Source organism: Xiphophorus couchianus, chromosome 16 (assembly GCF_001444195.1).
Source record: "Xiphophorus couchianus chromosome 16, X_couchianus-1.0, whole genome shotgun sequence".
Classification (NCBI taxonomy): domain Eukaryota; kingdom Metazoa; phylum Chordata; class Actinopteri; order Cyprinodontiformes; family Poeciliidae; genus Xiphophorus; species Xiphophorus couchianus.
The window spans coordinates 9,176,968-9,190,078 of NC_040243.1; the positions used below are offsets into that span (position 1 = coordinate 9,176,968).

At 38.6% G+C, this 13,111-nt stretch overlaps 2 protein-coding genes across 2 annotated transcripts; both read left to right on the forward strand.

Moving 5' to 3' along the window:
- Nucleotides 1-206: 206 nt before the first annotated feature.
- Nucleotides 207-8,202, forward strand: angptl6 (angiopoietin-like 6). Its single transcript, XM_028041526.1, has 7 exons — nucleotides 207-476; nucleotides 2,992-3,440; nucleotides 3,536-3,673; nucleotides 3,763-3,967; nucleotides 6,271-6,464; nucleotides 6,710-6,980; nucleotides 7,066-8,202. Exons 2-7 carry the CDS (start codon nucleotides 3,018-3,020, stop codon nucleotides 7,248-7,250), a joined length of 1,416 nt encoding a protein of 471 aa, XP_027897327.1. The 5' UTR covers nucleotides 207-476; nucleotides 2,992-3,017; the 3' UTR covers nucleotides 7,251-8,202.
- A 176-nt stretch (nucleotides 8,203-8,378) lies between these two features.
- Nucleotides 8,379-12,792, forward strand: LOC114159751 (hemicentin-1). The gene is made up of 10 exons (XM_028041861.1): nucleotides 8,379-8,604; nucleotides 9,448-9,723; nucleotides 9,837-10,142; nucleotides 10,257-10,553; nucleotides 10,637-10,888; nucleotides 10,995-11,357; nucleotides 11,441-11,674; nucleotides 11,779-12,003; nucleotides 12,101-12,364; nucleotides 12,484-12,792. Exons 1-10 carry the CDS (start codon nucleotides 8,520-8,522, stop codon nucleotides 12,645-12,647), a joined length of 2,466 nt encoding a protein of 821 aa, XP_027897662.1. The 5' UTR covers nucleotides 8,379-8,519; the 3' UTR covers nucleotides 12,648-12,792.
- Nucleotides 12,793-13,111: the final 319 nt, after the last annotated feature.

A 13,111-nucleotide genomic window follows, 5' to 3' on the forward strand; every position in this document is an offset into this window, starting at 1 on the left:
TTTTTTAATGAAACTAGTCTTCATTGAAGATGGGCATCATCTGTGAAGTGGGTGGTGAGTATGACTCGAAGCTACCGCTTCAACACAACGCCTTAGTGCTCTTGTCTGTCGCAATAGTGAATTCATGGCAGGCAGGATAACAGATGATGGCAGAGGGAGGAGACATTCAGATTCTTACTCTGAGTACAAAGCTGAGCCTGCAGGAAGGCAGTGGCACTGGGATACTTTGTAATTACGTATCTCTTTCTTTAGAGATCCTGACACAGGAGGAACTCTACGGACCAAGAGCAAATGTGTCTTCTGAAAAACCTGACTGCTGATTTGATCCAAACCTATACGCTTTCAGATTTGATTGTGGAGACACATTGCTTTTCATCCATTCAAAGTGTGCAGCTTTAAACTTTTAAAAGTTTTTTGACATTACTTTGGGCTGCTGCTACAGAAAAGGACATTTGTTGTACATTTCCTTTACAAAGGTAAGTTATTACAATGTCCAACCTTGTTCAGAAGAATGTTTAAACCTTGCATATATTTTATCTCTAATTAAAGTTAAATGGAGCAAAAGAGCAACAACAGTTGTCTCAGTACCAAATAAAACATTGTTATGGGCATTTTTCATTGAGACTCTTGCGCATTTCAAGATCATGTATCAGTGGTTTCCTGTTTGCTTTGCTCATGGTGTTGTCAGGTTATCTGTGCTGTTGATCCAGAGATAGATGGATGTTAGTTTTGTCTGGTTTGTGTTGACGGTCATCCTTTTTGTTGTTGATATGCCAATTTTCAGGAAGGTGAGGAATGCAAGAACAAATGGTATGTAAGGGAAGCCTCTATTTCTCCAGCATAAAATATAAAATACAAAACCAGAGCTTGATAATTCAAACCAGGTTTAATTTTAGTCTAATTGCCCTTATCAAAATACACCCCTGACAGGACACCAAAGAGAATTTGATTTTGGGTCCATCAGTCAGCACAACATGATCAATATTACCTTTATACATCCATGTTTAAACATTTCTGCATGTCTAATGTAACCATTATCACACTTTACAGTTTTAAAGTTTTACTGCCCATGCTGTTATTTACATTCTTTACATTCATGTTTTGTGTTGCTTTAACACATTCCTTTCACATCATGTATATATTGATTGTGCTTAAGATGAAATGTAAAAGTTTAAACATATTCAAAGAACATTTTGTTAGTTCTAAGAGAAATGATTTTGTTGAGTCTGGAACTCATACGTTTATACTGTCTCAACAGAGGATAACAATAAACTAGCAGAGGTGTGACCAAGTCACTGTGTTGCAAGTCTCAAGTAAGTCTCAAGTCTTTGTCCTCAAGTCCGAGTCAAGTCTCAAGTAAAGACAGGCAAAAGTCGAGTCAAGTCTCAAGTCAGGAACCTTTAATTTCAAGTCATTTCGAGTCGTTTTTATTTTTTATAATTTGCAATTATACATAAAATTCAAATAATAGACCATTTGTTCGTTTTAAAATATGTATTTATCTCAAATGATAGAACATGTGTAGCTGAACACAAAGTATAAAAAACATCTTTAAATTGGACCACTTTATTGCCCAGTTCTGTTAAACTTGATATTCAATAAAAAAAGAGGAAAATGCTGACATTTCCACAGCACAATACAAAGAACCATAACAGCAGTTTTTTCCTCTTTTCTCTGACCTGTCAAAACAATATATTGTCAATATAATTTCCCAACGTAGATGTCTTCAAACACACCAACCATCCTTAGATGATACTAGACCCGGCTCATCATCATGATGGGACAGAGAGACTCTGTTCCCTGTGTTCAGGTCCAGAATCTGCTTTCTGTTCCGGAGCCCCGCTCACTATCCACCGGCTTCCTGAGCTAACACGGTGCACATTATTTGTGGAGGCATTTGAAGGACCGGATTTATGGTAAATAATCACCAATTTAACCCGGAGTACACATGCTAACACGAAGTTAGCTAAAGTCAGCTATCTTACAGCAAAAGAAAAGTGCCACCTACCGATCTTTGTGAAGCTTCAAATGCCGGACAAAGTTGGACGTCGTGGCATCTCCATCCGATATTCTCTTCTTGCATGTTTTACAAGTTGCAGTTCGGTTTTTAGTCGAAAGTTCATAACCTACGTAGCCAAAAGAAATTACTCGCGGAAGCATATTGAGCGGTTATTTCGTATTTCGTTCCCTGAGCTCTGTAGCTTTGCCGCGTTTTTTTAAACGTCCAAATCCTGTTAATTTGATTGGTTGTGCTGCAGCTACGTACACATACATACATAAGGAGAGAGGAAAACCGTAGTGACGGTCTGCGCATATTGATACGGAATGAGTGAAATTAATTAATGACGCCACTTTATAAATAATGTGTTTTAAATTTTAAGACTTTGAGTAAAAAATATCAAGTCTTTTCAAGTAAACAGCTTCAAGTCGAGTCAAGTCCCAAGTCAATGGCATGAAAGTCAAAGTCAAGTCCGAGTCGTTGAGCATTTTTTCAAGTCAAGTCTCAAGTCGTGATTTTAACGACTCGAGTCTGACTCGAGTCCAAGTCATGTGACTCGAGTCCCCACCTTTGTAAACTAGCATAACACAACTTGATCTCCATCTTGTCCTCTCAGAAGTTGAAGTCAGATGACCTCTGGGAAAGTCAAACATTTTTCCTAATGTAGACATAAATCGTTTCTTTGCTTCTCTGGTTTGGATGATTGCATTAAGGGGAAAGGTAGAACCTTAATCTTTATGACAACAAAACAGCAAACGCTGAAAAAACGCCCAGTATATCCATTTATAACAAACATTTTAAAAATGAAGGATCACAGTTTTGTTTTCTTTAATCTATTTGACTTGTGTGATAATTTCAGTTCCTTTGAAGATCTTTTGTTGGTTTGTAAACGCTTATTTTGCCTTGCATGTCCTCAAGAAACTTATCTCCTTATGTACACTGTCAGAGATGACTGGTTTTGAGATCATTCTTCCTTGTTCTTTCACCATCAGGTTGTCCTCAAATATTCGACTGATTAATGGATAGGACACTGGCAACATCTCTCACCCTTTTCTTCATCCTTTGTGTGACTACTAAAAAAGCTGGAGCGTCCTCGCGTCTGAAAGCAGGTCGTTGCTCCTACACCTTCATTGTTCCACAGCAAAAAATCACAGGAGCTCTGTGTTTGAACACCCCCTCTTCAATGCCCAACCAATCAGAGGTAGTCGCTCTGCAGTTGGAGCTCAAACGACAGCAGGAACAACTGGAGAAGCTCCAGAGTCAAATGGAGCATGAAGGGTCTCTTGCCACAGAGGTGAGAGCCTTGCGCAAAGAGAGCAGCAGCATGAATTCCCGCATTGCCCAACTTTATGCCCAGCTGCTGAGTGAAGTCATCCATAAGAAGGACCAGGCTTTGGAGCACCAAAGGTTGGAGAGCCTTCTCCTGAATGCGACAACACATGTGAGCCAAGAGTTGCATAGAATGCAACATCTTACAATTGAGATTGAGATACCGAGCTCATCTTCATGTTTTCTGCTTTTGGCGGGGAACTACAGGCTTTGCAGGTGTCCAGTAGCTACAGGGAACTGGAGAGGAAATATGGAGCACTCACCTCCATGATGAGCTCCCAGAACCAGTTTATCACCAAACTGGAGAAACAGTGCCAGTGCAGGGATTCCAGCCAGCCCTTGGTGGTAAGAAGCATGATCATTTTTTATATGTAACATTTAACTGTCTGAAGGTCAGCAAATAAGCAGGCATTATTTTGTGTTGGTCTGGACAGGTGTTGACTGAACCCCCCAAAAATCGTAGCAATGAGCACCACAACTACAGCGGTAAGGCCACCATCCTGACAAATGACGTTCAGAGGGACCAGAGTGTTCCTTTACACCAACTACAAGCAGAAACAGTCGGAGATCAGCCCTTCTCTACTACCAGCCCTCCTACTGAACTGCCTTTTGTTGGCTTCCCTGTCACTAAATCCCCAGGTACAACAACATAAAGCACATTTTAGAGCATCTGATTGAACTCCAAACTTTGTGCATAAACACAAACAGGTCTTACTTCTGTCAGAGTTATTTATTTTCTCAGATAAGAAGCAGAAGCTGATAGGGTCAGTGACCTGCTGATAGAGGTCTTATCTTCTTGGGAAAACCTAAACAATGTCAAACACACCAAGCGTCTGCCAGAACATGGCCTCTATAATGAACACACATTTGTTCCACAGTATTTGCTGGTGTTTTATATTACACATCTAGCAGACAATTGTACAAACTATTTCAAGATTGAGGGGACAGAAAGCGACCACAGCTCTTTTTTTGTTCCCAAGTGTGATAAAAGAGAGGGTAATACTTTATTTGAAGGGGTGTGCATAAGACTAATATTACACTGTCATAAACATGACATAACATCTGTTATGTACATGAATAAGTCTTCATGAATGTTTATGACTGGTGTCATTAAGTGTCTTTTGGTAAATAATGACACTTTTAATGCAAAAATGCTTTAAAAGTTGCATTAAAAGTGTCAACTTAGCATTATTTGTTAAATAACTAAATTTTTATGCAAAGTTGCATTAAAACGTACATTAAAAGTCAATTAAAAGAATCAACTTTGCATTAAAGTGTCATTATTTACCGAAAGACATTTCATGACAACAGTCTTAAACATTCATAAAGACTTCTTCACGTTCATGACCGTTGTTATGTCATGTTTATGACTGTGTAATGTCAGTCTTATGCACACCCCTTCAAGTAAAGTGTTAGTAAAGAGAATTTGTTGCTACATCCAGTTCATATGAAAATGCTTGTCATAGTTGCACTTTAGTATTTCACTGTGTGGGAGTTGTTCTTCTGTGTATACATGCAGATTCCTATGTTCACCTTATCAAATTCCCCATGTCCAAGAAGATAAATGGAAGCTGCACAGTGTTTTGATCTACCAACCCCAAGCTTGGATTTTAGTCCACAGAACAGAAACCAGCACAACTAATCCACAATTGTCTGCAACTAAAACATCTGCAAATTATTCAATAAATATTTAGAGATATACCATTGTCAATTGAAAGAAAAAAAAAGATATGATAATTTTTATTTTATGAATAAAAGTGTGATTTTAGTGCAGTTTTTAGCTTTCCCTGAAGCCATCTGACTTCAGCAGGGCTCTAGTAAAGAACAGCAAACCGGTATGGGTTTAGGAACATCAGGTTTATTTTTCTCTCCTCTTGTAATCATACATACATTCTAACCAGACAAAAGGAGAAGCAAGATGGAGGATGCTAATACCGGCTAGCCCTTTTCATACATTTCCAGGTGACTGGTTCTTTCTGTTGTTGTGTTTTCCCTCCCTTTTTCCTCCAATTTCTAAGGTTCTCCTACCTGATGCTTCCCAGCAGTGCTAATTAGCTGTGTTTTTTAACTCGCGTTTTTAGTCCTGGCAATTTGCTCTACTGTCACACATTGTCATTTTCTGTGAAAGCTTGTTTAAATTCACTATGGAAAAAAGTGCTAAAACTGCCATCCTGCTTCTTGTGAAGAAATGTGTTAATATGTAAAAAAATTCTTAAGAAAAGTACAAATGATGATATGAAAAGTAAAAGTAAAAATATGAAAATATAAACAAAATTAGAGTCGCAAGCGGCGTCGGGCGGCCCTCGCAGGTCAGCACCTGAATATGATGAAGCCCCCAAACAGCCCCTTCTTTAGGGGGGCAGAATCGTAATAATAATAAGAAACAGTACGATTACAATAAGCCTGCTCGGGCCTAAAAATGTCAGAGCAGTAGCAGGCGAAGGTGTGAACAGCACCCCAGTGAAATGTGTTCACCCAAAACTAATATTCAAAATTAAACCTAGTGCAACCAGTTGACTAATTAGTAAGGAGAAACAACATGTGTGTAATTTCATTTCAGGATGAAAATAGTTATCTTGTAAAGGTCTCAGAGGATTATTAGAAAATAAGTTTAAAACAGGGTTAGTTCATATAATAAGCATTTGAAGTTTCCCTAATCTGATGAACAAGAAGAGCAATAATTAGAGAAGCAGTAAATATGCCATTGTTAAATTTAAATTTGGCTCTAAAAGTTTTATTGTGGAGGGACTGCATTGATCTGAACAATTCAGATTTGTACTTGTATACAATTTAGAAAACCATATACTATTTTCCCTTTATTTCACAAATACACCACTTTCTGTTGGCCAGTCACATATCGCAATTAAACACATGATGAATTATTGTGCAAGGTATTCAAACAGTATTATATTGGTTGAATACAGTACATCTCTTTTGTTTAGGGCCATGGCGGGACTGCCAGCATGTTCTGGATTCAGGCGAGACCACCAGTGGGATTTACCTGATTCATCTTCAGACTGCCAACCGACTCTTTCAGGCCTGGTGTGAGCAGAGTCAGGCTCAGGGTGGGTGGACTGTCATCCAGAGGAGACAGGATGGGTCAGTCAACTTCTTCAGGACTTGGGAGCAGTATAAGGTAACGCCAAACAACTTTGAAGTCTAAAAAACACAACAAGGCTGAGAAATGTTATAGTTTAGAACAACAACCACATAGATAGATAAACAGAGTGACAAACAATAGATCAATCTATCGATTGATCGACAGACAGACAGACAGACAGATGTATTAGTAGTGAGTCATTTAGGAGGTGTATTAGATTACTTACTTAAGTAAAAGTTATAGAAATTGACCCTAATTTTTTTTGCATTGCGTTGTTACAGCAAGGCTTTGGAAACCTAAATGGTGAGTATTGGCTTGGCCTGGAACACCTCTACTGGCTGACTCAGCAGGCCAAGTACAAACTCCGGGTGGTCTTAGAAGATTGGCAGGACCGGCAGGTGTTTGCTGAATATGACAGCTTCCACCTGGAACCGGAGAACGACTGGTACCGCCTGCGCTTGGGACAATACCACGGCAATGCAGGAGACTCCCTGTCATGGCACAACAACAAGGCCTTCACCACTCTGGACCGCGACAAGGACAGCTATCCAGGTCTGTCCCCATCTTGTCTCTGTCCAGCAGTTTTCTGAAATGATTTGACGTTTTGTGTCAATAACTGTGTTTCTCGCATCATCAGGTAACTGCGCTCATTACCAGAAAGGAGGCTGGTGGTATCACATGTGCGCACACTCCAATTTGAACGGCGTGTGGTATCGGGGTGGACACTATCGAAGCCGCTACCAAGATGGGGTCTACTGGGCTGAGTTCCATGGAGGGTCCTACTCCCTCAAGAAAGTTTCCATGATGATCAAACCCACATAGCTGCATTACTGCAGGAACTCTCCAGGATAACACTGACAAGGATAAAGAAGATGCAGAGAAAGTTAAACATTATGAATAAAATGTATAGTTATAGAAATGTTTTAACAAAGATGCCTTAATTGATATAAATCATTGAGTTACAAATGATGACTAAGTCATGAGTGTGACTCAGATATTTCCTTCTCTCTCTGCTCAGATATAGCTGACTCAAGTTTTTGAAAGAGGCTGCACTCAAAGCAAAAACACTTTTCCTACATTGCTGCTTGTGGACTTAAACAATTTTCTCTGACTCCCTGATCTCTCTGTGGTTGTTTGACATTTTTGGTATTATTGCCTCAGCTCTACACGGAGGTTTGGTTGATCAGAATGTGTTCAATGATGCAGCTACAGAATGTGGTTAGAATATTTTTTGATATTTTTACACATTAGATCATTCTTCCTCTGTCTCTTTTTAAAACTGTTGCTTCTCTCTTGGTCAGTCTTATAATTGCATTGTGTGCCCTTCTCTCTATAGTCCTTCTCTCTACATGCCCTTCTCTCTATAGTCATCTCTGGTTTTATTGTTACATGGAGACAGTTTGTTGATTTCATGCCACATCACCAGATTTCTTATTTCTGTTGGCTACTATTAGTGGTCAGTGATTCACTCCAGTTTTATCAAAAGGATTCTGTATGATGTTATCTAGTATGTATCACCACAGTCATTGGATTAGCATTTAGAAAACAGTTTGGACCTTCAGATATCATGGAAATCTTAAAGCAAAGAAAGTTTTACATCTTGGCAATAGCATTAGTCTCTTAAAGTAAGCTATAAAGCTTTGACTGGCCAGCGTGTTCAATCATTTTCAAGAGAAGGCACTATTGATCAAAACCTACTGTATATTGCACTTGTTTCTTAAAAATAAACACAATAAAAAATACTTTGACGTCCACTCAAAGATTGGGAACTCTGCAAACTTATTTTACAAATTACGTTTACATCTTTTATATGAAATTTTGTGCCACATGATCTCATTCATCACAGTTTCATCAAACAAAACATCATCAGAAGCTGCACTAAAGGGCGGAGAGAAAAAAGAACGGTTGCACCAGCCTTTCCTGTTTCCTGTGCAATAGGGCGGATTATTTACCCGGTAGTATGCTTTTTTTTCCTATAGTAGCTGTTCAACTGTCAGCACATGCTGGGCCAGTTTTTGGCCGGGATTTATCTCATCCAGCTACAAACCCCATCATTCTTTGGATCCTCCCTAAATACTTTTCATCTCCTTCATGAACTCCCATCCACCTGTGAGCCAGTCCGGCATGCTGCCTCTCGGGATGTTGGGCCTCCTCCTGCTCTCAGTTTTACCTTGTGGTGAGTGGAAACAGTGTAGTGAGATTGTGTGATTGCTTTGTACTATTTTAAAGTTTTGTTTATTACTATTTTAGGGATAAGGTTGTGATGTCGAGGTAGATTTTGTTTTAGTTTTCATTATTATAATTTTTTGTTTCAGTTACTCTTTGAGGCAACTGACTACTATCTAGAAATGAAAAATTTTGTTAAAGACAATTAAGCTTAAAGAAATAATTTCTTACAACTTTGATATTAGATAACTGATGGTTGTGAGAATTAAGTTTTACAAAGTTAATGTCTTTCACTTCTCTGTTCTCTAGGAGTTAAATAGTGTGATTCTAGTGGGAGGGGTAGGTGTTAAATCAGTCATACATCACCTAAAGCTAAACATGTAACTTGGGCTTTCTGCAGAAATTGGGTGTGGTGATAAAGTATATTTTACTTTGACTGCACAAGAACATTTATCTACAGTTTATAGCTCCAGAAATACATGTTGTATTCAAATGAGACTGCTTTTTGAATGCTTGAGCTTTCATAAATCAAAAAGAAATTATCTATAAATTTGCCTTTCTTGTTTTAATTGAACTTAAGGAGGTATTTCCTATATTCTCTTGACGGTTAAGGTCACACAAAGGTGACTTGGACAGTTCTAGAACAATAACTTGTTTATTGTAGCCTGCCAAATTAATTTGAGATGTATTTATTTTGTCTGTCAAATGTGTCTGTATCGTTTAAACCAAAATGAATATCAGAATTTCCACCTTTTCCGTCACTTTTAGAAAAGGTGGCAGAAGAGGTGCAACATAACCAATGCCACCAGAGGGCAGAAAATACTACTTCCTATAATTATTTCTGTATCAACAGGGGCTGACCTCACCTGCACCCCGATGACTATCCTGACCTTGGATGCTCCTGTAATCATAGAAAATGGAACACGACTTTTTGCAAGTTGCAACACCACAGAAATAGATTTCGAGGAGATGAGCCTATGCCTTGGAAAAACATGCTGTAAAAATACGCAAAAGGATCATGTTGTCTCCTGTGTTGCATTAGTGTCAGACTCTGAAATGAGGGCAGAGTGCAGAATAAAGCTAAATGAAACCCTTGAATGCAGTGAAGACCTTGACATCACCGTATACAGTAAGTTTCTTGTCAATTAGAGACAAAAGCCTTGCATTATTATTATTATTATTATTATTATTATTATTATTATTATTATTATTATTATTATTATTATTATTATTATTTTATAGAGAACCCAAAGGTTATGCTCTCTATGACGAATGGAAATGCAAAGCAGGCAGATTACGAACTACACTGTGATGTCTTTGATGTTGCCCCTGCTCAAAACATCTCTGTCACGTGGTACAGAAATAATAAAACCTTTAAGTCCTTTATGGATTCGATTGAAGAGCCAGAAAAAAATTCTTACATACTGGGCGTCAACATCAGCAGGGAAGAGAGATTTGCTGAGTTTAGATGTGAAATTCAACTAAAAGTTGGGGAACTAAAACCACAACATCCTGTTATTTCTACAACACATCGTCTCTCAGCACGCTGTGAGTAAAAATGTTGCCTGAAAATAATATTATCTTTTTAAAATGATCGGTTCCAAAAAGCCTTTATTAGAATTTCAACCAACACAAATTTTCACTTGCTTTTTGTTTTTCTAGATGCCCCTGTGCTAAGAACAAATTCTAGCAAGATCATCACTATGGCCTGGGGTGGCAATGCAACTTTGCTCTGTGATATAGAGGGGAACCCACCTCCTGTGTATCAGTGGACCATTGATGAACAGCCTATGCTAGAAACCACAAACAGGCTTGACATTACCCAGGTTAACAGCAGTTCAATTTACAGCTGCACAGCTACCAATATTCTGGGAAAAACAACTATGAACATCTTTGTTGACATGGAAGAAAATGACACAACAGACCCTCCAGTCATGCCAACCCCTGAGGCATCTGAAAGTATGCTTTCTTGCTGATATTACTGTTTCTTATTGTGCACCAAATCAAAGTTATGATTCAAAATTTTTGCTTTTCAATGACAGATTGTGGCTTAACTGTGATGCCCTCCGAAGTTTATGTGAAATATGGAGATTCAGCTTCGATTAATTGCAGCACAACCAGCAAAGACCCTGCTTTAATGAACTGGGAGTTTGCAGTTGGCAAGACTTCTGGTACACCTCCTAGTGTCACTTGGATGATTGAGAAACTAGAAGATTTCACCGTGGAACCTTTTTGCTTCGTCACGCTGGATACTGATGAACAGTGCAAAATGAAACCGAACATCACTCTTTATAGTGAGTACTCACCAAGCCTTCTGCTTTTAACTGTTTTAACCTGGAAGCTTTTCCATTCAGTGGTGGAAATATTATAAATTGTACTGTTTTATTATTTTTTTTGTAGAGCTTCCAGATTCTGTGGCAGTCTCTGCAGCGGGTAATGGTCCAATGAAAGAAGGCGAAGAGCATCAGCTGCAGTGCCAGATTTACAGTGTGGCCCCTGCAAAAAAGCTCTTGGTGAAGTGGCATAAAGATGATAAAACTGTCCTCACTGATTACCTAAAAAGCTCTGATGTGACGCCACTCCCAGAATGCCTTAAAGACTCCACTGTGAGACTGTGCAATGTATCATCTATCTATACTTTCACTGTCAAGAAAAGTGACAATGGATCACTTTTCAGATGCGAGGTTGAGTTTCAGTTTGGCCCTGCAGGGCCACTGGTGCCCCCCTCCATGGCGTCAGAACCTTACACTACTGTTGTACACTGTAGGTTCTTCATCGCATTATATTTAGTGTTTTTATACCTACCAAGTAATGTTTAAATAACTGAAATACTATATTTTCTGCAGATAAGCCGACCATCAAAAATTGCCCTGGTTATGTTGGTGTGGAAAATAGCTTCCGCCTGAATGATTTGCCATGTGAAACTGATGGGAACCCTCCACCTGGTATTGAGTGGTATTACAATGGTACACTGATTGATTCATTCAAGGTCCTTACCAGGGCTGAATCTGGGATCTACAAAGCTACAGCGCGTAACTCAATGGGACAGGTTAACACTGATGTTCACATCACAGTTGAATGTGGGTCTACAACATAGAACTACATTTTACTACAATAAAGCCCCCCAAAAAACAAAAAAAACAGTTGATTATTTTGAATAATATTTTTGATGTCTTTTTTACAGATGCCCCCAGACTTTCCTGTCAGATGCTGTATGAGGTTGAAGTAGAAGACACACCGAAACCTTTGTGTAATCCAGAGGGTTTACCTCTCCCCAACATAACTTGGTTTAAAAATGGAAAAGAGCACTTTCCACAGCGCTGGGAAAAAAATGAGAGTGGAAACTATTTAGTCAAAGCATTCAACAAACATGGAACAGCTGAGCACATGTTTTATCTGGACATTTTATGTAAGTCAAAACTTTACTCTTTACTTTATGCCCATTGTGGCTGCAAAGAACTTAAACATGATTTGAGAAGTCTTTTATTTTTCTCTCCATTCAATAGATCCCCCAGAGTTCACAGAGCCAGATACAACCACAGGAGTTATTGTAGACGGAAATGTGTCTTTAGTTTGGGAAGCTGACGGGAACCCCAAGCCTGAAATCCAGTGTAACGACTCGTTAGCAGAGAATGTACGGGCGTCCACTGTGGGGCGCCAGAAGATCATAACCATCACAGGAGCCACGTCTACTAATGCAGGCCGTTACATCTGTGTTGCCACGAATAAAGTTGGGAAAGTGACAAGATCAACCACTCTGCTGTTAAAAGGTATTATTCTGTGCAAGAAAAAATTAAGTAATATTGCTAATGTCACAAAGGATGAAAAAAAATTATACAAAGAGATGCAAGCTATTGTTTCAGCTATTTTATTTTTTCTTCTTTTGCAGATATGTCCACTGACCTCTCCCAGCACTGGTGGGTTTTCCTACTTGTCCTGCTAGTCTTCGTGATTTTTTTGGTACTTGTTTTTATACTAAAGGGCCGCAAGAAACATGGACGATATAATTTCCCGTTGCAAGCCAGATTCACTGTAGAGAATGGGACGACATAAGAGAATGGTGAAAGCTTGAATTGAAGGCAGTTAAGTAGCGTGTAAATAAACGTTATTACTGATTAAAACAATGATGTGTTAAGTGATGTATGCCTCAAAGATATGTTAGCCAAGAAATTGAGTTTACAATAAATTTCTCATGTTATTCTGTTGTGTTTCAGCTTTTAAATAGACTTTTAACTCTTTCATTTCATTGCATTAGTATTTTTTTCTTTCATTGTTGGTTTTTGAATGTGTTAAAATATGAGACTTTTATCAGCGAACATCTTTCAAAATACTGGATTAAAAAAAAATGGAGTAATTAATGCTACTTATTTTAACTTGAAACATTGTATCTCATTGTATCTCTTTCTAAACTCTTCACTGTTCTTCCTGACTTGAACTACTGGCTATTAAAAAGAGACTTTCAACATGCTTGTATCTGCTGGGAGAAGAGGCTGAAGGAAATAGAAATGTAACACTAT

Coding starts and splice junctions, on each gene's coding strand:
- angptl6 (XM_028041526.1), top strand. CDS start 3,018: ATGGATAGGACACTGGCAACATCTCTCACCCTTTTCTTCATCCTTTGT. Junction 3,968..6,270: donor CCCTGTCACTAAATCCCCAG/GTACAACAACAT, acceptor TCTTTTGTTTAG/GGCCATGGCGGGACTGCCAG. Junction 6,981..7,065: donor CGACAAGGACAGCTATCCAG/GTCTGTCCCCAT, acceptor TCGCATCATCAG/GTAACTGCGCTCATTACCAG.
- LOC114159751 (XM_028041861.1), top strand. CDS start 8,520: ATGAACTCCCATCCACCTGTGAGCCAGTCCGGCATGCTGCCTCTCGGG. Junction 10,554..10,636: donor AACCCCTGAGGCATCTGAAA/GTATGCTTTCTT, acceptor TTTCAATGACAG/ATTGTGGCTTAACTGTGATG. Junction 11,358..11,440: donor TTACACTACTGTTGTACACT/GTAGGTTCTTCA, acceptor TATTTTCTGCAG/ATAAGCCGACCATCAAAAAT.